The 26575-nt window shown below is 43.9% G+C and overlaps 1 protein-coding gene across 3 annotated transcripts in view; it reads right to left on the bottom strand.

Moving 5' to 3' along the window:
* Ctnna3 (catenin (cadherin associated protein), alpha 3) overlaps nucleotides 1-26575 on the bottom strand; it is a 1573570-nt gene that overhangs the window by 1408673 nt on the left and 138322 nt on the right. For all 3 annotated transcript variants that reach the window (NM_177612.3, NM_001164376.1, XM_006513475.3), the window contains exon 5: nucleotides 12932-13051. In NM_177612.3, coding sequence (NP_808280.2) covers nucleotides 12932-13051 — 120 coding nt within the window. The remainder of the gene's footprint in view (nucleotides 1-12931; nucleotides 13052-26575) is intronic.

The raw sequence follows: 26575 nt of genomic DNA, 5'->3' as shown, positions 1-26575 counted from the left end.
CAAAACAGTTGATTACAGAGGACTACGGAACTCTAACTTCTTCATTAAGCAAACAAGTTAGAACAAAATATGCAATTTACATTTGGAAGCAAACAAAGGATGAAAAGATTGAAAATAATGTAAACAGCTTCATCCTGAAGTCTAAGTACTTCCAATCAGCATGCAATACAACATTCTGCCACAGGTCATCTGCCGGGGCTTTGCGAGGCAGCCACAGACCATTACCTATGTAATTGCAGATCTGTCTAATAGGCCCATACAGCTCTTTTGGAACAAAGGTTTTATAATGGAGTAGATGATAAATACTGAACTGTGATGCTACCAGATGCTATAATATTAGGGGCTGTGTTTATATTGAGGATATTAGCGTATGTTAACTCTGTATGCTTACAACCCAAAAAAGAAAAAGATGAAAAATTAGACCCATAAAAATATAAAGAAAAACCCAATGTGCATTACAGGTTGGTAGTGTGGTATCTTGATATAGTAAGCGATACTAAAAATATTCCATTCAATATAGCGTATTTAATTAGTGAAGATTAATAGACTAGTAGACCATAGAAGAATAGCTACTTATGATGGATCACAGGGCCCCCAATGGAGGAGCTAGAGAAAGTATCCAAGGAGCTAATGAGATCTGCAACCCTGTAGGTGCAACAACATTATGAACTAACCAGTACCCCAGAGCTCTTGACTCTAGCTGCATATGTATCAAAAGATGGCCTAGTAGGCCATCACTGGAAAGAGAGGCCCATTGGACACGCAAACTTTATATGACCCAGTACAGGGGAATGCCAGGGCCAAAAAGTGGGAATGGGTGGGTAGGGGAGTGGGGGGGGGTTAATGGGGGACTTTTGGGATAGCATTGGAAATGTAATTGTGGAAAATGCATAATAAAAAAGATTTCCTTTCAACAAATAAAAAAAAAATTCTAAGATGTCCAATCTTAAATGGAGTTCTGTCTCTGAAAAATATTGATAACATTGATTTATTTTGTTGCTGTTGGAAACCAGTCTATGAAAGTGAAACTAAATCTGTGTAAACCTTCTGCACCACTGAGTGGGACACGCCCACGAGGCTCTTGGTATTTCCCCTCACCTGAATGTATTCCTGAAATAAGTGTTTCTACAGCAGGCACATTTGGAGAACGAGACACAATGTAACAGTTGTTTAGTTTCTTCTAAAGTGGCAAGCTTGAAGCTGTCCAAATGTATTGTAGAGACTGGGGGAAAAAAATGAGTCTGCTTTTTAAAAATAAAGGAACAAACTGAACTTGCATTACATAGTAAATCAGCCCTCTGGCCATCAGCTCCTGGCAAATAGAAGGCTTCAAGGCTGCTTTCTGAACTCTGGCCTCATCTAAGCAGCCCCAAGCCTCCTCCTCCTCCTCTTCTCCTCTTCTCCTCCTCCTCCTCCTCCTCCTCCTTCTCCTCCTCCTCCTCCTCCTCCTCCTCCTCTTCCTGTTCCTCCTCCTCCTCCTGCTCCTGCTCCTCCTCCTCCTCCTCCTCCTCCTGCTCCTCCTCCTCTTCCTGCTCCTCCTCCTCCTCCTGCTCCTCCTCCTCCTCCTCCTCCTCCTGCTCCTCCTCCTCCTGCTCCTCCTCCTCCTCCTCCTGCTCCTGCTCCTGCTCCTCCTCCTGCTCCTCCTCCTGCTCCTCCTCCTCCTGCTCCTCCTCCTCCTGCTCCTCCTCCTGCTCCTCCTCCTGCTCCTCCTCCTCCTCCTCCTCCTCCTGCTCCTGCTCCTCCTTCTCCTCCTCCTGTTCCCGTTCCTGCTCCTGCTCCTCCTCCTGCTCCTGCTCCTCCTCCTCCTTCTCCTCCTTCTCCTCCTCCTCCTCCTCCTTCTCCTCCTCTTCTCCTCTTCTCCTCCTCCTTCTCCTCCTCCTCCTCCTTCTCCTCCTCCTCCTCCTTCTCCTCCTCCTCCTCTTCTTCTCTTCCTCCTTCTTCTTCTCCCCCCTTCCTTCCTCCTCTCCCTTTTACTTCTTTCTTTTTCTTTTCTTTTCTTCTTTTCTTCTTCTTATCTCTTCTTCCTCCTCCTTTTCTTTTTTCTTCATCTTCATCCCTTTGAACTGCTCTTACATTCAGTCTATTCTCTTTCATTTGTGACAAGGTAGAGCACCAAAGAGAGTTTCTACAGCTGTTGAAATATATGATCTACAAAAACATATTCTCTCCTTTCATATGAAAAATAAGTTTCAAAAACTAGAACTAAAAAGATAAGTAAAAATGACAAACTTTTAGCTACACTGCAAAAAAAGAAAAAGAAATGATAGAGGGAGAAAAAAAACAGAATTTATTCCACAGATATTCAAAGGCTCATAAGAGAAACCTATGAAGATGCCAGTGAGTTAGATCATCTAAAAGAAATGAATGCATTTCTAGATAGACACAACCTACCGAGACTGATATATGAAAAAAAAAAACATAAAGACACAGAAAATCTGAGCAGATTAATAATATATAGGAAGATTAAAGAGCCAGTCACAGTGACACATACTGTAATCTCAGGAGCGACACCAGGCAGGGTCTCTCTGAGGTGGAGGCCAACCTGGTATACAGAGTGAGTTTCAGAAGGGCCAGGCTAAGTGCTGAGACCCTGTCTTGGGGAGGAGAAGAAGGTAGCCATGATAGCAGCAGCAGCAACTGAACAAAGTCTCCATCAAAAAAAAGCCTTGGGGCTGACTGCTCACTCCCGAATCTAGAAGTCACTTAAGAAGGAGCTAATGTGGATCCTTTGCAAATCCTTCCAAAAGACTGAAAGGGAGTGACCACCTTCAAACTAATTTTATAAGGCCAGGATACTCGAGATATGAAAGCCAGATAAGGACACTATAAGAAAAGAACATTGCATACCTGTTGTCTTTGATAAACTTAGGTACAAAACAACACCAGGCAGCTGCAGTTCAATCCTGAGGAAACTGCCAGGCTTTCCAACCAGCGTCAGGCGAGGCCACAGAAGTGCCGAGCTGCCACAGGAACCTCACGTGCAGTTCTTGGGCGAGTTTCTCTCAAATTGAGCTCAACAATGCTAAGTAAGGCGAGCCAATACATGCATGTCATTGGTGAAGAATATCGAGGAGGAGCAAACCAAACCAATGCTCAGTGCTGTTGTCCCACTGTCTGTGGGGTCATTTGTATACTCCTTCATCAAGAGTCCTTTCATGTGTCTGCTATACCAAAACATCCCTTCACCTGTGTCTGCTTCAGGAAAACGTTCTTTCACGTGTCTGCTTTAGCAAGACAGCCTTTCACCTGTGCACTGGGTACAGGTATGGAAATATCAATGAGACCCATCACCTTGCACAACTAGTCTGTGCTAATAGTAAGGTACCTTCAAAGGAGATAGGCAAGGGGTTTTCATAGTTAACTGTCCCAGGATTCGGTTCCCCCCATGCCAACTCTCATCCACAATCTTACGGACTTGGTGAATCTAAGACATGGGTAAGTAGCCAGCACGCTTAAGGCTGAAATGTTTTACCACCTCCAATGTGCCTGTCAGCCTAGTAAATTTTAAAACAACCCATAACAAAGCCTTAACTATTTCAATAAACATTTCCCACTATAAAGTAGCCATGAGCTGCTCACAAGGCAGGTTATCATACAGTAAACAACCTTGTAAAAAATTAATAAACCTGTCCTGGTATGTGGAAATCAGCTGGAATGTGCTCTGTTCCACCGTCTCCCACCTAAGTGATTACAGGGACATCAATAAACTCAACTCTGAAGACAGAGGACGGGAACAGAAAGGCAAGCCTTTGACTTAAAATTTGTCTCTCTGGCTTTACTTTATGAGTTTAATAGAAGATGCCTACTTGTCCTGAGTGTTACCTACCAAAGCAGGAATCGGATTTTTAGGTGTAGAGTCATTCTGAACATTCATTTTTTAAGGAAAGGGTTCATAATTTTCTTCAGATTTTAACTATAGAGAAAGAAATTACCCCATAAAATATCTGTAAGTTTATGAAGTAGTGAGAATGGCTGGATGGGCTGTGGCAGTAAACTGAATTAGGGAGCATGAATAACTCAGGATCTGCTGACTCAGAATAACCTTTAATAGCCAGTGCATCTCTCTGTGTGTGTGTGTGTGTGCATATATGTATATATTTGTATATTTGTATATGTATATTGAGATGGATATGCTTTCCTTTAAATAACATTATTTGATTCTTCTTTATGGTTGGACAAAATACTGTTGTATATAAAACAATTTCTTTCCCTGTTCATCTGTGGCTAGACATCCAGGCCGGCCCTATGTCTTGACTATTATAAATGCTACAGCAGTGAGCACAGTGCATCTACCTCTGTGATGTGCTGACATATCTTCTGTGTATGCACGCAGGGATGGGGGATATTTAAATACCTTCCATGCTTTTACATATGGGGGAGAATTTATTTTAAATACACATAACATCTCCTTTCCAGTGTGCACATCAATAGGGTGTGTGTCCGGGAGAATGAAGCACGTTGGGGGTGGCTTGAATCTTGGTGTGCCTTGCTACTGTAATATTCCACATTTTAAATGGCTTGTAATGAATCCGTCAATGATAGCTGAGATGCTTGGAGATCTTCAGAAGCAGATTTATAAGTGTCATAAATAATCGTTTTGCTTGACTTGGTAAATAAAAAACAGAATGCCATCTAAGATAGACATGAATATTTTAATGTAGCAGTCTTTGGCTCACTTACTCTTAAGAGGAATGGTTTAATCAGGGTTCTGTTAAGGGAGCCGGAATCATTACAGGATGAGAAAGGAAGGGTCTTCTCCCAGATGAGCAATTAACATATTCCATGTAACAATGGTCATTGGCATGAATCCCCTGCTTACGGATTCCGCTGAAGCTCTGCGCCTCCCACCTCCCAGTTTTCGATTCCATTTTTTTCTCAGTCCACACCTCAGTAACTCCAGATGCACACTTATCTTCAAATGTTTGCAATAAAAAGTGTGTAGCCTACACCTTCTTGAGAGCTCAAATGAAGGCTACTCTGCCATCCATTGTTCTGTAGGCAACCCCGAGGGATGGTGACACCTGACTTCTTCCTCTTCATATATCTCTAAGTGGCTGGAACCTCACCTCTTCCTCTTTGCTATATGCTAACCGCAAGCCTGGCTTTATGGAGTCTTATATCCTCAGAGCATGTAGATTCAAGGGTAAGATGGGATTATACAGTTTGTGGTTAGTCCTTACCCTTCTGCAATTTTTAATTTTTATTTGTAGTCAACAAAGATTGAATACGTCCAAGGTGTTCTAAAGGATAATTGAGAGATCTACACATGACATATTTATGTAGTGTGCTTATTAAATAAGCATATAGGGATTACTATAATCAGATTACTATGCCAAACACCAACCCGTGCTGTGCATCGAAGTCCTAGAATCCACTCGTGTTAAAGCCGGAAGCTTGTGTCCCTTGACTGACATCCTCTTGTTCTGTCGTTCCCTGAACGCCAGATCCCACCATCTGACCTGCTTCAGTTCCACATGTAAATGAAATAACACATCCTTTCTCTTTCTCAGATCATTCCACTTAAAGCCCTCCCAGCTCATTCATATTATTACACGCAAAAGGATTTCCTTCTTTGAGGAAAAAGAATATTCTGTTTGGGGTCTGTATGCCATGCTTTCTTTTCCATTATTTTTTTAAGCTGGCATACAAAATGTGAGTTCCTATAGAGGATTCTCATACAAGTATGAGGCTTGGCTTTGCCTTCAGCATACCTCCCACTCCTTCCCCACCCCCATTCCTCACCTCTCTTGCTTGTCCCTTCTGTTTTCTTGTTGTTTCTATTTTATACTCTCCTTCCCTCTTAAGATCTCTCCCTCATGTTCCATGGTCTCTTTCTACATTCATGACCTACATGTACTCACGTGTGCGTGTGTGTGCACGCACACACACATACACACACACACACACACACACACACACACATACTCTCGCATGTTCGCGGCGTGCAGAGAGACGGGCAGGCAGGCAGGCAGACAGACGACAGACAGACAGAAGCTTCCGCCTGTGATGTACCACTTGCTTCCTTTATCCTTGCACCCACTTGAAACACTTGGAATGCTTCCCCATCATGGCTGCTACCAGTGCTGCAGTGAGCACAGTAATGCAGTTGTCCCTTTGAGACTGTCTTCGCTCCCTCCGGATCTATGCCCAGAAGTGGAATTCCTGGCCACGTGGTGGTTCTGCTTTTTTTTTTTTTTTTTTAATTTTTGAATTTTTTTGTTTCTTACATATTCTACTTACTGGTCACATGTTTATTGTTTGAGATTTGACCCCCACCCCTTCTGCCTCTTTCTTCTTCCAATATCCTGCACTTTGTTCTTAGATGGATGGAGCCAACCTAGTGTCATCTCGTGTGTGTGTGTGTCTGTGTGTGTGTGTGTGTCTGTGTGTGTGTGTGTGTGTGTCTGTGTGTGTGTGTCTCTGTGTGTGTCTCTCTGTGTGTGTCTGTGTGTGTGTGTGTGTGTGTGTGTCTATCTCCTGAAGCATGAGTAGCCTCTTAAGAACCACATTCCTGAAGAAAACTGACTCTTTTCTGAGTTGCCATTAGGTCCTCAGCTAGGGGTGACATTTCATGACCTCCTCTGCTATCCGTGGTGGGATTTTGTCTGTCTTGACTTTGTGCGTCAGCCACAGCCACTCTGCGTTTGTGTGCACTAGCTCTATCATATCCAGCAGATAATGGGTTCCTGCAGCTGTTCACTGCTTCTGGCTCTTACAGTCACCTGCCCTTTCATCTGTGACCTGTCCTGAGTATCATAGCTCAGATAATACAGGCATCTTAAACTCAGCATGCCACAGGATCTTACTCTCTCTCTGAGCACTGACCAGTTTTGGGGTCTCTGTGTTAATTACCATCTGCCACAAAAAGAGGCTTCTCTGATGAGGGCTGGGAGACTCTACAATCTGGGAGTATAAGGAAAAACACTTGTTATTATATCTATAGCAGAATCATAATATTGTGTTCTCTCCTAGGACCTGGCATCTACCCAGTCATGGGGTCTGGCCCAGTTAACAGTACTAGGCCTGAGTTCAATCCTGTGGAGCAGGTCTTTAATTTAATCAGAAAGCGATTGGTTACTCTCCTAATGACCCCACCACCATTGCACTAGCAGGCATAGCTTGCCAGGCCAGTTGTTACAGTGGCTCACAGCATTCACACTTAAACAAGACTGTTGATGACTCTCCTGCCCCGACATCATGCTTACAACTTCCCACCTCTGAGAGAGTTTAATGGCTGTGCAACCTGGATCCTTTCTTGAGTCTATAAGCGGAATCTAAGTCCTTACTTTCTCCAGGAAGATCAGTGGTATCAGGCCTGATATTGATTGGCTTTTTTTTTTTTTAAGAAATGTCCATACTGTTTTCCACAATTGATTATTACTGGCTTCTCTCTCTCTCTCTCTCTCTCTCTCTCTCTCTCTCTCTCTCTCTCTCGGTTTTTTGTTTTTTGTTTAAAAAACTCCCATACTATTTTCCACTATGACTGCAAGTTTACATCCTTACCGAAATTGTACAGGAGTTCTCTTTTGCTGTCTTTGGTCCTTCACCCAATATTTAAATGGTTATTATGGAAAGGACAGAAAGAAAGATACCAAGTAGAAATTTACTGTTTAATTGAAGGCTGTTAACTAGCCTAAAGGCATTTCATTTATTTTTTAATTTATCTAGTTATTGTATTTGCATATATCTGTCTACATATATAAATGCAGTATGACTAATTGCATTAATTTCATAGTTACTTGGTGTATATGATTTCAGGGCCTGGACAGGGAACCACAGGTAACTGAGGAATACCAAGAGCTGAAGGCATTTTTACAAAGTCAATTTCATGACATTTGTTTCTGATTTGCCTCATTGATAAGACTTTATTTTAAATTCCGTTCTACTGAATATTCTATTCCTTCTGGTCTTCTAACCATCTGAGAAGCGTTGAAGTTTAGAAAAAGGGAAAAGCACTTGTTCACTCCCGAGCATCAACACTAAGACGGGATCATTTTGTGCTGAACACGGGACCTAGAAGGAAGTTTAGATACATAGGACATGGAACTTAGCTGAATTCTGGTTCTAAAACACTAATCCCCTAAGAAGTTATTAGCACAAGCACTGAGGACTATAATTGTTCTGTCTTTCAAGAGATATCACTGTAAAGGCATATTGAAACCAAATATGCCATCCCTTTTCCCATTCTGTGTGTGTGTGTGTGTGTGTGTGTGTGTGTGCATGTGTGTGTTTGTGTGCACATATGCATTCATGGGTACGTTAAGAGGCCAGAGATCTATGTCAGGTGTCTTCTTCGATCACTCTCTGCCTAACCTTGTTGAAGGAGGAATTCTTACTGAGCCTGAAGGTCACTGATTCGGTTAGATTGGCTGGCTGTACTAGGGACTCTCCCATCCCCACTCCCCAAGCACTCGAGTTAAAGACACACACACACACCTTAGTGCTGGACTTTGGGTTGAATTTGGGTCCTCATACCTATGCAGAAAGCATTTGCCAGCTGAACCCAGCCCTGTGCTAACTTCCTTCTTGAGAGATATTACTTTCTTTCATGTCTGTAGTCACCAGCCACCAGACTACACACATCTAAAATCACTCTAAAAAATACTCTATTTTTAGAATAGTGCTAGACCCTATATGTACTGTGAATGTATATAAATAAAGACATCCTCACAGACATCTAAGAAGTGGGTTCATGAGATTAACACCAAACAACATTATGAAAGCTATTAATACTAAATGTGTTAGATGCTGTGCTGAACTGTTTATGAATTTTAAAGGACTTTCTTTACACCTTATTATATCATCTGAAAAGAGGCGCAAGCCTGGTACTCTTTCCTTCAGGTTTTAAAAGAAGAAAGTCAAGTGCCTAAGGCAGTTGACACACTAAGCCTGCACGATTACAAAGCCCACCATGGACAGCCCTTAGATTCTCACAGGCAAATGCTGAGAACGAAGGTGACACACTGACCTGAGGACATTGGATGAGGTGTCACGAGGGAGACGAGGCTTCAGTGTGACGTTAAAGAAAATAAGTAAATAGGAAGGGGCTGGATGGTCTAAATACCAAGTTATATAAACCTTGTATGGAGGTCAGAAGGCAAGAATAACAGGCATGATCAAGGAGACAAGAATCAAGGGTGTGCGCCGAGTTTCAGTGTGGGCACGGATCTCAAGTAAAGTGTTTAAATTTCAAATATATTCGCATTAACATACAAACGTGTCTTTGTCCATACAGTGCTCAACTCAATAATGCCAGCTCTGATTTGTAACAAAAGACTTAGAGACCAGTGAAAATGAAATGTGTTTTATAATGCTATTGTAAGCATTAAGGGTAGAAATTAAGTTATAGTCTAAATTAGTAAATCTTACTTTATTCATAAAAACAAAAGCCCCAAGGAGATGTCTTGATTTATAACTGCTCGGATTGATCCATAAGTCTGGGATCTGTGCCACAGCTGGTGCATATAGGATATGCAATAGGATGAAGTCTGAGCGGGGAAATGGCTGGAAAGAATCCACTAAGGAGGCGGCGGTGGCGACAGACCCTGTCCCCCGGCTGCATGTATTCTGCTGCAGCAAAGAACTGTGGATGCCAGGGACCAGAAAACCAGTCACGACGAAGTCTCAGTCACGACGAAGTCTCGGTATCCAGCTCTCATAAGGTTTTATCCCAGATGCGATGAATGGGCTTCCCGATCTTCGCGCTAATGATGCTCGATCACCCACTTCCTCCATCTTGGTGTGCCCACCCCTCCTCTATCCCAGCTGCCTCTCTCACCTCTGTCCACCAACGCTACTTCCAACATTGCTCTTTTTGAACGTGGGAAGACATGGACTCATCTGATCTGACTCCAGTGTGAGCATTCATTCCGTAGGAAGGAACAACCAAAGACCGCTTGTGTTTAGGACACAGTACGCAGTAAGTTCTCAGAAGACACAGGTTCAAAGAAGGAACGGCCATGAGACGGTTCAGCAGCTCAAGGCTCTCGGTGCAAACCGGATCCCAGGAAGCCTCGTGGTGAGAGGAGAGACCCGACTCCTACAAGCTGTCCTCTGACCTCGCACATATACCCCAGCGTGCACATGCATAAATATATTCAATATCTTCCTCCATACAGTTTAAGGAATATTTTTAAAATAATTAAAACAAGGCACAACAACCTATTGCTCAGAAAGAATTCTCTCCATCAAGGATATTACAATATAATCATTGTGTTCAAGTAAAATAAATTTCTGTAGCATTTAAATTTTCTAAAGAAATGTGTATATTTACAATAAAATCTCTGTAAAAGATATATACAGTAGAGTTAATGCATATAAATATTTCATAGAAAAGAAAATTTAATGAATGAATCCATAAAAATTATTATAATTGATTGACTTGCCAACCGTAACTTAAGAGCTTGGGTGATGTTAGTCATTTCTTTTTTTTTTTTTCCAAAATGGATACAGGAATAAAATAAATTAGGAGAGTGCCTGAAATCACGCAAAGAACAGTCTATTATCATTTGTGTACAAGAACAGAAGGGATAATGCCCACCTGCATTTCAAAGTGAGTCAAACTCATTAGTTTTAATGCCCCGCAATCTGAGGCCAAAACTTTGGGCATGCCCAGTAACTGCGCCAGTCAGAGAATTGCCATGGTCAGATACTAAGACTGGAAAGGGTCCACCAAGGAGGTGGCAAATCAACCTTGCTTGCTTCTGCTGCCGCAAAGAATGGTGGGTAGCACGGGACCCAAAAAAAAAAAAAAAAAAAACTGTCACGGATGAAATCTCTGTATCCAGCTCTTACAAGGAAGTTTTCTTGCTGAATTAGCAGTTTTACAGAGATCTGAATCTCTCCCAGTAAGACGAAAAAAGAAAAAAAGTACTTTTCACTGTGAGCCTAATAGATTTTTTTTCTTGCTTTAAAAGAACAGGAATGGAAGATGCCACCCAGTCAGAGAGCAGCTAATGTTCTGACGCTTAAGCCCCGCACAGCCAGGCAATGTGGGCGGGCGGTTTGGAGTCGGGCTGACTCAGGGCTTCTCTCCTCCAGCTTCTCTCCTCCGTACGACCATCATAGGAGAGTCACAAAACTCTTCAGCGGTCTCATCTACAAATGCTACCAATAAAACCGACCCTACGGTACTGCTACGACGACGTTTAGTGACTCGGTTCAAAAATGGTTTAGTCCTACTCTGTGCCACAGTGCGTGGCAGCAGCAAGGATGGTCTACATACATGCACACGTTCACAGGCACCACGGGCTCGCTCTCTCCACTCCTCACACGTTACCTGTCCTCACTCAGTACGGTCCTCCCAGAGCTCTGCTCGCCCGCCCTGGAAGTACTAGAATCTAATCACCGTCACCGGAAACGCGCTAATGAGAAAGGGTCGGGGGAGAGGATGGTCTGTCAACTCAAACGCCCCATGGTGGTAAAATAGGATCTTGGGAACAAAACTGAGCTGAAACTATTCAAGGCCAAAGCGGAGATCCATGGTGTGAGCGCTGAGCAGCAGGAACCGGGAACTGACTGTGGTTGCAGCTCTCGGCAACACTGGCTCCCTGTGTTATGTCTGCTAACACCCAGGCCAACAGTAGTTTAAAAAGAAAAAGAAAAACACACACACATAAATGCTTACCATGTTCTTTTTCTGTATAAAGTATTGTGGAGATAGTCCGTTTGTCCTCATCTAGAATATTCCATAACACAAATGTAACTAGGAGGGCAGTGGGAGGCAGAGGCAGGCGGATTTCTGAGTTCGAGGCCAGCCTGGTCTACAGAGTGATTTCCAGGACAGCCAGGGCTACACAGAGAAACCCTGTCTCAAAAAATCAAAAATAAATAAATAAATAAATAAATAAAATGTAACTCTTAGAGAAATAAAGCCACAGAAAGGTTAAATACTCAATTTTGAAGAGAAACTTTTTCCACCTCTATGATAGAGCAAGAACCTAGAAACACAATTCTATTCTTGGGCTAATTTCTAAGCCATGTCATATAGACTTAATGTGGTTTAACAAAAATACTGCTTTGAAAATCCATATACCAAAGGCCCAGAACTTGTAAATCGGGCAACAGCGAGACGATTGCACTCTCTGCAGACAGGTCAACCGTGTAGCCGCGATTCTAGACACCAGCTACCATTTTCACGCAACCTAATTTAACCGGCTGAGGGACTGCTCTGATCCAAGAAAGCCTTCCAACAAAGTAAAAGCTTGACGACACTGACACCTAGTGGCCATACAGGAACTGCAACCAGACTCTGCCTGAAAAGGATGGCCAGCCACTGCGACGGTGTGGTCTACAGGATGCACGGACTATATCCTTGTGAAGACTGAGTGTGGACAGTACCGATCCTACAAGCAATCTTACAAAGGTTTGATTTGTCTCCGGGATTATCTTGGGACTCTCCAAGCAAGCCAAGAGGCATGCACTTGTTAAGAATCCTTCCCTTTAACCTTGCACATTTATTTAACAAGGTTTTACTCATCTTCAAAGATCAAAAAGCAAAGCTGGAGGTCAAACGCTATTGTTGAAAACAGGTGAGTCTCTGTCCTCACTTTGCAGGTTCATCTAGACGCTTTTCCTGGTCTTTGGGTGGTTTTTTATTCCCCCTTGGTTATACCCTACCAAATACAAAAGCCATGTGGCCAGGCCGTCCTAGAAGCTCTTTGTGCTGCTAAGACGTCATTACCAAAGGGTAGTTAGACCTTCACAGAACCGCAGGAATCTCCTTTTAAAGGAATAAAAGGACGTGTGCAGAAACCCCTAAAGTACCCATCTAAAAGCCAGGGCCGCACTGTACACTGTAGGTAGCGAGATGAACACGGGGCGATCGACACAAGCTATTTCTGCCCCAATCATTAGAAGGTAAGTTTCTCGACCTGTCTGCACCTCCTACAGGAGGGACAGCGGGAAGCCTGAATTGCTCTTATTTTCCTACCTGCTGGCGTTTGAAGGCCAAATAATCCAGGCTTTCCAGCTCCTTCCCGAGCTTCTGGTAGGTTCTCTGGAGGTCGGACTTGTTGGAAACATTTTTGAGAGACTCGAATGTTCTTTGGAACTGAAAACGAAAAGAAAAGCAGATGATAATGGTGACATGTTTTCTTCAAATTCCCCACTAAGATGACAGAGTCAACAGTGTGCTTCAGTTTTACCCACCGTAACTCAGAGACAACAAATGCTAATTATCTTTCAATGGACTAATTAGGGGTGATCATAAAGAGATAGAGACTGTATGTGTGTAGCACCGATATGCATGAGTAAGAGGTTCTGTCCACCCTCATCCTATCAAGAAGAGCATATGTCATTCAGAATAAAAGAATTCTCATGCTTTAGGGTACCCCCCAAAATGAGATTTAATGTATAACTTTAAGTCTAACAATAAGTCTAATATTATAACATTCTTAGGGCTGGAGAGAGGTTTCAGTCAGTAAAGACTATGCTACGGAAGCTTGAGAACCTGAGTCTGAATCCCGACAGTACACGGAAAAGCTGGGTGTGGCTGTTCATATCTGCAATCCCAACACTGGGGAAGCAACCACCCAAGATCCATGGCCAGCCAGGCTAGCCAAGGAGCGAGCTTCACCACCACTTCACTAAGCCAGCGGAATCCCTTGTCACATTCAAAATCTCTGTCCTTATAGCCACAGATAAGGGTGGTTCCCACCCCTCATCACATCTCTTTACAGCAGATGGAGATCATTACAGAAAGCCACAGCCAATCCAAGTGCAGACAACTGTGTCTCAGGCTCAGAGATCAGTGGGGTAGGGGGAAGACGGCAAGAGCCAGGGGAACCGTGTGCTGTGAGATTCTGACTCCTAGAAGTGTCAGAGAAGCCACACCCATAAAGCCTCACTAACATGGCTGCCTAGGCATGAACTGAAAAAGGAAGACACCGATAGACGGGAGTTAACGTGAAAGGAGGGAAACTCAGGGGGCCTCAACCCTAGAAAACCACAGGAAGCTCCTTAGTTGCTGAAGTCTTCCTCGGGGAGAGCACACCGTGTGTGTGTGTGTGTGTGTGTGTGTGTGTGTGTGTGTGTGTAACAACAAAGAAAAAGAGGCCATTAATTTGGATGAGAGCAAGAGGAAGAGGTACACGGGAAGGATTGGAGAGGAGAAGGGAAGTGAGTAAATAATGTAATTATAATTTTTAACTAAATGAGCTTAAATTTTTTAAATACAGTGGAGAGTGACTTAGGAATGCATCTGATGTTGCCCTCTGGTCTCTGCATCCATGTGCAAAAAGGTCCATGCCAAGAGAGAGACAGAGGGAGACAGACAGAGAGACAGATAGACAGACAGATGGAGGGAGGGAAGCAGAGAGAGGGGAGGGAGAGAGAGAGAAAAGTGGGGCTGGGAGAGGACAAAAGAGAGAGTAGGGCAGTAAATATCACCAACTATATTATACACATGCATGAAAATATCACAGTAAGATCCATTGTCAATATATGCTAACAAAGGCATTCTCAATCAAGTTTTCACATGCCAATCATGGAAACCAACAAATGTATGAAAAGTTAGCTGCTCCCGCATGCCCATGGCATGGCATGAGATGTACCTTGTGTCTGCAGAGGATCCGCAAAGAGCAGGTCACTCAGAGAGGAAGATCTCTCAGAGCTTGCGTTTTTGAGGAGGGAAGAGTACTTCCAGGTTAGTGACCAAAGCAGGTTAGTAACGGATGAGTTACAAGATCGAGGAGTCAGATTGCTCCTGTCCCTTCTCCAGCGGATAGAGAGGTGATAGATTGCAGCAGGTCACAGAATACTTCCCGCCACTGACAGGTAAGTAAAGGGAACTCACAAGAAATTGAAGCCATGGTTTGTTTCCGTGAATTCGAGCATACTTTGTCAGTGGCTGAGCGTGTCACCCGATATGACTGTCACTTGCTCTTTTATTTCATGGATCTCATCTTGTGGTGTCACCTAGATTCGTGTCTATGGATAGAGATGTCACCGTTTAAGCACACCAGAATCCCACTACAGCTGTGACTCCATGAGACAGGCCAATAAGATTTTATGGGGTATAATTAAGTTCCCAGGGATGGTTTGATCCTCGGTGTATCAAGCACTACAGCATGAGCCATGAAAGAATGGCGCTCTCCTGGGTTACATCCTCCATTTTGTGAAGGCACCATGTTTATTTCAATCCAATGTGAAGAGATAAGTGAGATGCAAATTAAGTTCAACAAATACCACTTAGCAGTTCCTCTCATCCAAATGCTATGAATAGGCCTGGAGAGATGGCTCAGCGGTTAAGAGCACTGACTGCTCTTCCAAAGGTCCTGAGTTCAAATCCCAGCAACCACATGGTGGATCCATAATGAGATCTGACGACCTCTTCTGATGTGTCTGAAGACAGCTACAGTGTACTTACATATAATAATACATCTTTGGGCCAGAGCAAACGGGGCTGGAGGGAGCAGAGGTCCTGAGTTCCATTCCCAGCAACCACATGGCTCACAACCATCTGTACAGCTATAGTGTACTCATTTACATAAAAATAAATAAATAAATCTTTTTTTTAATGTTATGAATATAAAACATATTTTCTTCCCTCGGTGTGATTCCTTGGCTCAGGGAATGTCACTATTAGAAGGTGTGGCCCTGTTGGAGTAGGTATGTCACTGTGGGTGAGGGCTTTAAGACTCTCATCCTAGCTGCCTGGAAGCCAGTCTTCTGCTAGTGGCCTTCAGATGAAGATATAGAACTCTCAGCTCTGCCTGCACCATGCCTGCCTGGACACTGCGATGTTCCCGCCTTGATGATAATGGGCTGAACCTCTGAACCTGTAAGCCAGCCCAATTAAATGTTGTCCTTTATAAGACTTGCCTTGGTCATGGTGTCTCTTCTCAGCAATGGAAACCCTAAGACACTGGGGGAACTTAAAGATTACAGGCGGAAATAGTCATGGAAGCCAGAAATGGGAAGGGCATTGACATTCATCAAGTATGTGTTCAGCCCCAGGTACTTTATGCCTTCCAGCTGAAGTCTCACATCAGTAACAGGAGGTCCTGGTACATTCCCAGTCTCAAGCGCGTAAACTGGGCCTCAGAAAGCTTGGCTGAGCAGGGCCTTCACACCAATGTCTGAGATCTTTCTTTAGAACGTGGAGTGCAAACAAGAGGAAAGAGTAGGGTACGGCAAATATTTGAAAGCTCACTGAGAGTGACTGAAGGAGTTACATAAAATAGAAGACATGAAGAAGCCTGAGTTGGACCACAGAGGACATGAAACTTCAGAGTTCTGGGAGCGAGCCAACTCTACTCATCTGTTTATATGCCTTATTTTTTCTAATTTATGGTTATTATTTACATAATATTTCGATTTACTGTATTTACTTTGTAATGTTTTCTAGCTATTTTCTGTGTGTGTGTGTCTGTGTGTGTGTGTGTCTGTGTGTGTATCTGTGTGTGTGTGTGTGTGTGTGTGTCTGTGTGTCTGTGTGTGTGTGTATCTGTGTATGTGTCTGTGTGTCTGTGTGTGTGTGTATATATCTGTGTCTGTCTCTGTGTGTGTCTGTGTGTCTGTGTGTGTGTATCTGTGTATGTGTATGTGTGTGTGTGTGTGTGTCTGTGTATGTGTGTGTGTGTGTGTGTGTATCTGTGTGTGTGTCTGTGTATATCTGTGTGTGTGTGTGTGTGTGTGTGTGTGTGTGTGTCTACATGTGAAATGACACCCATGGAGAAGTCGGAAGATGATACATGACAGTTAGCTCTCTCCTTCAGCTATGTGGGCCTCAGAGATGGAATGTAGGTTGTCAAGCTTGGAAGCAAACACCTTTGCCCACTAAGCCATCCCACCAGCCCCCTCTCACCAGTCCCTTCCCACCAGTCCCTCCCTCAGCCCCCTTCCCTATTGGTTTAAACACAGCCAAACGTGTCTCATTCCCCTCCCTTGTAACACACAAAAACAATTGCTTCTCAACATAGTTTTAGTAAACTTTACACTAAATACGTATCTTGTCATGTGGTCTTTTCTCTGTCTTGGCTATTTTTTGGTCCCTTCTCGGTATGTCTAAATCAAAATCACACCAGATCCAGGACTCTAAACAATGTATCCTATGAGTCCATTACTGACAGGTATTTACCGAAAGTTTCACTACATTTTAAAGTGTTCTTTATGCTCTATGTTTTCTCTTCCCTAAAAATTATTCTTTCAAATTAAAGATGTAGTCATGTTCTCATTTACTTATGTAAACCTTCTGCAACTCCAGGGAACTTGAGGGGAAACACCTGTAAGAGTTCAAAATAACAAACAAGGAGGCAGGAGGAGTAGAGGGAGGGGGAGGGGAGAGGGGGGAGGGGAGGAGGGAGGGAGGGAGGGAGGGAGGGAGGGAGGGAGGGGAGGGGAGAGGGGGGGAGGGAGGAAGGGGAGGGGAGAGGGGGGAGGGAGGGAGGGGAGGGGAGAGGCAGGGAGGGAGGGAGGGAGGGAGGTGTTTCCAGATAATATGTTTACGGCCAGAGGAGACCCAGGGATGCTTCATCATCAAGAGAGTGCTTTAACTGAAGGTCAGAGTTTGCATAATGTGGAGATTTTTTGCTCAGGTTTTCATTATCAGGACTCATCTCCTCCATTATTGATACTAAAGTGCCCTGGGTCCCTTAACAGCGCCATGACTACACTCTCAACTAGACTGCTCCTCCTTACAAACAGTCGCCATGGAGGAGTGGCATAAAACTGACAAGATGGCGTTGGCTGGATTTCTCTTATGCACTCTGCACCTCCCCCGACTACACACATGTAGATTTACGGGGCTATGTAGTAAAAACAGTATTTTCACTCTGTAGATAAAAGCTGCAGACCAGGGGACAAAGACGAACCTGGTGATGCTTATCTGTTTCAGAAAGACAGACTATTGACTTGGTCTGAGGACTGTTCTTCCTTTTCTGTGCCTGGCCACCAAAAGAAACCTCTCTGGATGCCTAAGTAGCAGTGTTCTGTAGCTTCGTTGCACTGATCATTTCTCAAAATAAATGACTTTTTTTTTTTCAGTTGGAATAATTTGAGAAAGGAAGAACCATTAGATTGAAAACATATTAACATTCCTGAAACTGACTCGTTCAAATTTTTAAGGGGAAATTTAATCTGAGCCAAGAATCCCAAAATAATTTGCTGATCTTTGAATTTACCATTTCTACAAAAGAAGGAGGAGGAGGAGGAGGAGGAGGAGGAGGAGGAGGAGGAGGAGGAGAAGGAGAAGGAGGAGAAGGAGAAGGAGAAGAAGAAGAAGAAGAAGAAGAAGAAGAAGAAGAAGAAGAAGAAGAAGAAGAAGAAGAAGAAGAGGAGGAGGAGAAAGAAAGAAACAACAGACCGAATTCAAACCCTAAACAGCAAAAATTCAGTAGATCAATTGGAAGTAAAAACAAACATAGGTGTTCTCTAAAACTGTGCAGATTGGATATTAAAGTGATCTCTGGGCTGAAAAACAAATCCAATTTTGCTGTATTTGACTACCTTATCGTATATCAAAGGGAATGCAAGATAAGAGTAAAGAGATGCAGGCCATACCCCTGTACCAACACCCAGAGCAGAAGCAGGCATTATGAACACTCCCACAGTTCGCTTTCCCATCACATCGTCTCGGTTCAGAAATAATAACAGCAATCCATCAAACAAAACAGCAGAGGCCATGATTGTTCATCTCCCATTAAAATAACTGAAAATTTGCTGTACACGAGACATGGAACAGACAACAGGAAAATGTCTAGTTTGACTCAGCACTCCCTCTCCCCCCAAATAGATCTTTTCTCCTTCTCCCTGACAATACATATTTAAATAAATCCAAGCCAATGTTCTGTAGAAACTAAATAGCCAATCAGTTTGTAAAAAAAAAACAAACAAAAACAAAAACAAAAAGTATGTATATTCATGGAGAAATTTGGGAAGGAGGACAAGAGGAAATAGGCTGAAGCAGCAAGAAAAAGAGTCGCCCCACCCCCACCCCCTCCCCCGGCAGCCTGCTGTCCTGTGATTGGTTGATTCAGACAGCCAGGACTAAGCAGCCTATCCCAGCAACCCATGAGAAGGTACCAGGAAGCGCTGCCCAAGCAAAACCAAATCAGTAGCTTTTTTTTTTCTTATTTAATATTGAATACAGTTGTACAAAATTCTGGTACTACCTGTAGCATAAAAGAAAGAAGAAAAAAAAAAACCAACCCCAGACTCATTCAGTTCATGAAGCATGGACTTGTATAGAGTTCAGTTTATCTCAGCAGAAAGTGGGGAGGCTCAGGAGCTCTTGTGAAATAGTAGAGATAAAATGGGAAGAGAGAAGAAAAGCAAGCCTATATACTTCAAATAAGGCCAAGAAACAAAAGTAGGTCGGCATCGCAGAAAAAAAGTGTGTATAGTCAGAAGATAACTATATTTTAAGTGAATTCCCTCTATATAGAAGGAAATGCATGATAGTTATATGCATCTGTGTTAATGTTGACTGTAACACTCTTCTTGAGAAAGACACAGACCGTAGTGAGGAGAAAACTTTGAAGAGGAATTTCAGGGGCTGAAGAGATGGCCAAGAACTCAGGCCAGGGAACTCACATCGACCTTTAACTGTAGTTCCAGGGGGATCTAGTGCCCTCTTCTGGCTGCTGTGGACACTGCACACACATGGTACATATCCCCTCACATACACACACACACACACACACACACACACGCACACACACACACGCACGCACGCACGCACATAATTCAAAGAAAAATATCTTTTTCAAAAGGAGAGACATTTAAGGTGAATGAAGGAGGGCAAGTGTGTTAGTTAGGGTCTCTATTTCTGTGACAAAGCACACCTTAACCAAAAGAAAAAGCTGAGGAAGAAAGGGTTTATTCAGCTTACACTTCCACATTGCTGTTCTTCATAGAGGAAGTCAGGACAGGAACTCAAACCGGGCAGGACCTGGAGACAGGTCATGATGCAGAGGCCATGAAAAAGTGCTGCTTACTGGTTTGCTCCCCATGGTCTGCTCAGCCTGCTTTCCTATAGAACCCAGGACCACCAGCCCAGGGATGCCCCACCCACAATGGGCTGGGGCCCTCCCCCATTGATCTCTAATTGAGAGGATCCCTTACAGCTGGATCTCATGGAGGCATTTCCTCACCTGAGGCTCTTTCCTCACTGATGACTCTAACTTGTGTCAAGTTGACACTAAACCAGCCGGTACAACTGAAACCCCTTGTCCACTCGACGCACAAACATCACTCTTAAGCTGCAACCCTTCTTTTCTTATTCACCCCCAAGATCTCACATTAAAAGCATAAATGACCTGACTTGCCTTGGGCTGGGACCTCTGGCTGCTGTGCTGGGTGACAGGGGAGGTCATCTTAGTATCCCAGGGTTGCGCTGATGGCAGTGAAGGTTAGAAGGCAGGAGACATCCAGAGACCTGCCTGCTGCCACAGACAGGGCCATAGACACAGAGGGGCCCCCTGCCACAACAAGAGTGCAGAAGGGGAAAGATATCCATAGACCCGTCTGCTGCCAAGTCACACAGGGGTACAGTAGACACTTAGAAACCTGCTTGCCACCATGCCTCTCAGAACCCGGAAAGGAGGTCATCCAGAGGCCTGACAGCCCCATGGCTCACCAGCAGGGGGAGTCATTGCAGTGTGCAAGTCTGTTTTAGCACTATGAAGGGAGGGGGAACTGGAGACTCAAGGGAGGAGAGGAGTGTGGGTAGCCAGCCCTACCACCTAAGGCTATGGTGAAGTCCCAGTTCACGCAGCCGCAGACCCATGTCTGGGTCCATGGCTACACAGCAGCAGGGGTTGTGTCGGTTCCGATGTCCATAGCTCGTGTTACCACTAGAGACCATGAGAATGTCCCTGGTCTGGGCAGCCACATGGGACCATATGCATGCCCAAGGATTGTGCAGAACTGGCCCTAACCTTCACTGACTGAGACAAACAGGAGAGCCGGCCCCACATCTCACCAGCAGCAGCACTCAGAAGAGCGTGGTCCTGCACCTCACTGGGCAGCATAGTGAAGCTGGCCCTGGTGAGGAGGGATAGAGGGATGGGAGGGGAGGGGAGCAGGTGAGCCAGCCCTGGGGGTGTGAGTATGGAAGAGCTGAACCCACCACTCACCTCTGGCATGGAGGTGATATTTCTCTCTCTCTCTCTCTCTCTCTCTCTCTCTCTCTCTCACACACACACACACACACACACACACACACACACACACACACACAATCTCCCCCTCTCTCAGCCTCCAGCAGTTGAGGGAGCTGAACCTGGGGGCAGGAGAACAGGCTCTGCCCTTTGCCATAGGCAGCAGCATTTGAGAGAGCGGGCTCTGCACCTCGCCTGGAGAGTGCAGTGGAGCTGACCCTAGTTGGCGGGGGAGGGGGCACAGGTGAGCCAGCTCCATGGGTGTGAGCACAGGAGAAATGGCCCTTCCCCTCGTCCCCATCTGCATAAGGTGGCCTTGGGCATGGGGGTGATGCCCTCTCTTCCATGCCCCTTGCCACCTGTGATAGTTGGAAGAGTTGTCCCTGAAGTCATGAGAGCCAGAGAGCTGACCCTGCCCCTCACTGGCGGGAGAACGGTCCCTGAACTTCACCTGGGCAGCATAGTAGAGCTGGCGCTGGTGGAGGGGGCACAGTGGAGCTGGATCCAAGGGCATGAGAGCCAGAGAGCTGACCCTACCTCCTGCTTATGGTGGCTCTGGGTGGTCTAGCTAGAGAGCTTCCCCTGGTGATGCAGATAAGGGAGAGACATTGGGCTGACTGGCTCAGCAACCACCCAGGCAGATCCATGGCTTTGGGTTGGCCCACGCCAAAATCTACATCATCTGTAAACTGTTGGGGTACATGAAAGGGGTGGTCCTGTTAGTCCAAAGCTGCAGGATCTCCATGACACGGGACAACAGCAGAATAACTTGGGAAGAGTCCTGGCGAAGATTCAATATCGATGGTGTCACAGAAGCCGCAGACCTCAAACCAGACCTATGACTCATTGCAATGAACATTCACACGTGAAGATGTACGGACAGAGGAAAATACTGTGGACACACTGTGACACACCACAGCTTCTACAGCTGGTTGTTTTCTATGCTTTGTTTTGGTTTTTTGTTGTTGTTATTTTTAGTTATTGTTTTTTTGCTTATGTGTGTGTTTATTTTGTGGGGCAGTTGCAGGGGCAGAGGGTAGATATGAGGGGACAAGGAGATGAGTAGGACAGTGCATGGTATGAAACTCACAAAGAATCTATAAAAAAGTCTTTAAAAAAAACATAAATGGCTTAAAAGTACTACAGCCTTTACAAATTCAAACACATTAAAATTTCAGTCCCTTTAAAATAGCCAATTTCTTTTAAAATCCAAAGTCTTTTAAAATTTAAAGTCTCTCAATTGTGGGTTCCCCAGTAAAGTCAAAAATAAACCAAATACTCTCTTACTTTAAAGGAGAAAAATCAGGGCACAGTCACTATCAAAGCAAAGCAAAAGCAACCTCCAACCATCCAAAGTCTGGGATCCACCCATGATCTTCTGGGCTCCTCCATAGAGCTTGGGACACTTCTCCAACTCTGCTCTCTGTAGCCAATACAATCTTTCTTCTCAGCTCTGGCTGGCTCCACTCCACTGCTGCTGCTGGTCTTGGTAGCTATTCCATGGTACTAGCATCTCCAAAATTCTGGGGTCTTCTACTGCACAATAGCATCTCATAGGCTATCTTTATGGTGACAAGCCCTTCCACACTGGTCACTAATTGAGAAAATGCCTTACAGCTGGATCTCATGGAGGCATTTCCTCAACTGAAGCTCCTTCTCCTATGATAGCTCTAGCTTGTATCAAGAAAACAGCTACTATATACAATATCGTATAAAATATTACCCTGTCTGAATATCAAATTAAAATATCTTGATGAGAAAGAAATCAGAATGCAAAACATTTCAGTTACATATATAATATATATTCATATGATATATATATATATATATATATATATATATATATATGAATAACCCTAACCCAGGAGGTGCAAGACATCTATAATGAAAACCTTAAGAGACTGCAGAAAGAAATTGAAGGCACTGTAAGATGAAGAGTCATGCAGTCTTATACACTGTTAGTGGTGGTATAAATTAGTCCAGCCACTGTGGACATCAGTACAGAGTGTCCTCAAAGGAAACTAAAAATAGAACTATCATTCAATCTAGCTATACCAACCCTGGGTGTATAACCACAGGAGCATAAGTCAGCATGCAACTGGCACACCCACACATCTGTGTCTATACTACTCACAATAGCCAAGTTATGAATCAGCCTAGGAAACCACAAATGCTGCTCAGTTCCCTTCCTCCACATACACAGTCCAGGGAATGATGTCACCTACAGTGGGCAGGTCTCCCCACCTCAATTAATGTAGCCAAGAATATCCCCTACAGGTCTGCCCAAAGACTAGTCTCCCAGGTGATCCTAGATTTGATCAGGGTGACAGTTAACACTAACCACCACACATGCTAAGCTATAGACAAGACAGTCAGACAGACAGACAGATTATAGATAGATGAATATCAGAAACACTATTTTATACCATGAATATAAACTAATTTTGAAAATGTAGTGTCATAGTGAAAAGATATAATGTTAAACCTAATCTCTATCATCTCAAGGAATACATATATAATGCTACCTGAAACCTTGAAAACTGAACTTGTAACAACTTATATACAAACCCTAAGGGTGAGATCATAGAAAAGGCATCACGGTGAACACACCATAGCCTTCCTTTCTCATTGGGGAAGACCCATATCCTCCTCCTCTGCGGCTGAAGTATCATTGTTGCTTGGGCTCTAACAGGGTTCTAATAGATCTGAGAGATTACAGTTGGGGTTTAAAATGCTTTCCCGCTATGGGCCTGTGATGCTGTATAGACACTTCCAAGCACTAAGTATAACTAATGTTGTTTTAACTCTTAGAGTGCTGGGCTCCCAAGGGTGTTTTTTTTTTTCCTTCCTGTTGCCTTGAACAGGATACTTCAGTTCAGTAAGTATCATTACCATGGTGCCTCAATAAGCATTGAGTTAGGTAATCCAATATCATGTTTGGTACATCACAGAACTTGATAAATTTTAGCTGTGCTCATTAGTACAAAGCGCAGTGATCTTCTTTTCTTTGATCTACATTATAAGACTTGCCTTGGTCATGGTGTCTGTTCACAGCAGTAAGACCCTAACTAAGACAGTATGCCTAGCACTGTGTATAACTCTTAGGACCACTCGATTAAAATGGCCGAGAAGGAGGCCGTGTTCTTTACACTGTGGTGTAAACTGTGGTGGTTTGAATATGCTTGGCCCATGGGAAGTGCTACTATTAGGAGGTGTGACCATGTTGGAGAAGGGGGTCAGGGGTGGGCTTTGAGGTCCTATGCTAAAGTTCCACCCAGTGTGAATGAGAATCCCACTCCTGACTGCCTGCTTGGAAGCCAGTCTCCTCCTGGCTGCTTTTGAATCAAGAGATGAAGACATCTGACACCCTCCTATGACTTCCCTGTGTGTGTGCACTGGTGCATGCAGCCACACATGCAAGTGCATGCACTACACACCACAACATACACACAAAGAGAAGGGGAGTGGGGAGTTGAAAGGGGAGGATCACTGGAATAACAAAGAGAGACAACAGGAAATAACGAGTAAGATTTAAAGAAAGACCTAGTTGACAAATTAGCACCAGGAGCCTTTGTGTGGAAATGCAGATGTACCTTCAGACAGAAGTGAAGGGTCCTATGGAAAGCAGAGAAGTCAGGAGAGATTCCAAGAAGTACTTTGTAACCTTTGCCTCTGAACTATTTATTGCAATGTTAAACAAAATAATGAAAAGAAGAAAGGCTTTCCTTTCTACTGCATTATGCCAAAATGATTTGTCTGGAAGGTAGAGCAAGCAGGTTCTCTACTTGGATTTTCTCTGAGATAAACAAATACTTACTTGTATTAAATTCATTTATACATTTTCATAATTGAGTGCTGTGTGCATCACAGACTAACTTATCCTTGATTAAGTTACCAAATAATTGAGGAGATAAAGCCCCAACTAGACATCTTTTGCCACCAACTGAAATCTCTGGTGTTAGGAATGGGATATATATGTGTGTGTGTGTGTGTGTGTGTGTGTGTGTGTGTTCATATATATATGAGTTTTTAGCTAAAAGGGCTTCAGGGGAATCCCCAAAACAATGAACACTATTTCTAAGACTATTGGTTGCTCTCCACAAATAGTAAGCCCTACTTCTGAAGGGAACACACATATGTGCACATGCACACACACACACACACACACACACACACAACACACACACACTACACATATTGAACACAGAGGTTGAGCTAGTGCCTAACTGGTCTTCACCCTATTGACTAGTGTTCATGGTACTGGGAGGTACTCTGCACATTACCAGAGGAGAATGGTCAACACCAACCCAGCTGTCAACCCTGACACCCACAACAACACCCTGCCCACAAGATGTACTTGAGCAACAGTGGCATAAATGCTATAGGAATAACCAACCACTTTCTTACTGATTTAAGACCCACCCCAGGGAGGTGAGACACCTGACACTGCTCAGGTGACCCAGAGCCTGAGACTACATAGGCCATGGACCTGGGAGGAAACCAAATATTATTGTTCTGCTAATGGAATGTAGCAATTAGATGCCTACTGGTGGCATTTTGCTTTACTCATAGATCAGTGTCTTGCTTGGCCATCATCAGGGAAGCTTCCCTGAGAACAAACACAGAGACCACAGTGAGACACTATTCAGAGAGTGAGAGACCTTGGGATACACAGCCCTAAATGGATATCTTCACCAAATCCCTCCCGTCCTGGCTTGAGGAACTCTTTAGAAGAGGAGGCAGAAAGATTGTGAATCAGAGGAAATGGAGGGCACCAAGGGGACAGTGGCTTCCAGACACAACAGGACTGCACCTGAACTCACAGACACTGGGGCAGCATGCATGGGGACTGCACAGGTCCAAGCTGAATGGGGTCCCAGTGCTGAGAATGGGAAGTGGTCATGAGTTCCCATCCCTAAGCAAGAAGCTGTCTTAGTTAACAACTACATACAAAGGGAAAACTGGTTTTCCCCCCAACAGTCTTGCCTGGGTATACAAAGTTCTCTTAATGGCAGACCCCATGCCCAGCAGTAGATGGCCAACACACAATGAACTCAATGTTTTTACTGTCAGACTTTTTATCTCCTATTGCTTTGTTAAGGCGTTTTACCTCACCAGTCTTGCTTGTGTATTACAGTTTCTAGTTTTGTGGGTTTATGTCGTGTGTGTGTGTGTGTGTGTGTGTGTGTGTGTGTGTGTGTGTGTTTCTGTATGTATGTATATGTGTGTATATGTGTGTATATGTGTATATGCATGTATGTATGGGTATGTTGTATATATATGTATGTATGTGTATGTGTGTGTGTTTAGGTGTATGTGTGTATGTATATGTTTGTGTATGTATGTATATGATTATGTATGTGTATATATGTATGAGTGTATGTATATGTGTGTATGTGTGTGTATATGTATACATGTATGTGTGTATGTGTATATGTGTGTATATGTATGTTGTATATATATGTATGTATGTG

The sequence above is a fragment of the Mus musculus genome, chromosome 10 (genome assembly GCF_000001635.26).
Source record: "Mus musculus strain C57BL/6J chromosome 10, GRCm38.p6 C57BL/6J".
Classification (NCBI taxonomy): Eukaryota; Metazoa; Chordata; class Mammalia; order Rodentia; family Muridae; genus Mus; species Mus musculus.
This window is presented reverse-complemented; position numbering and strand designations above follow the sequence as displayed.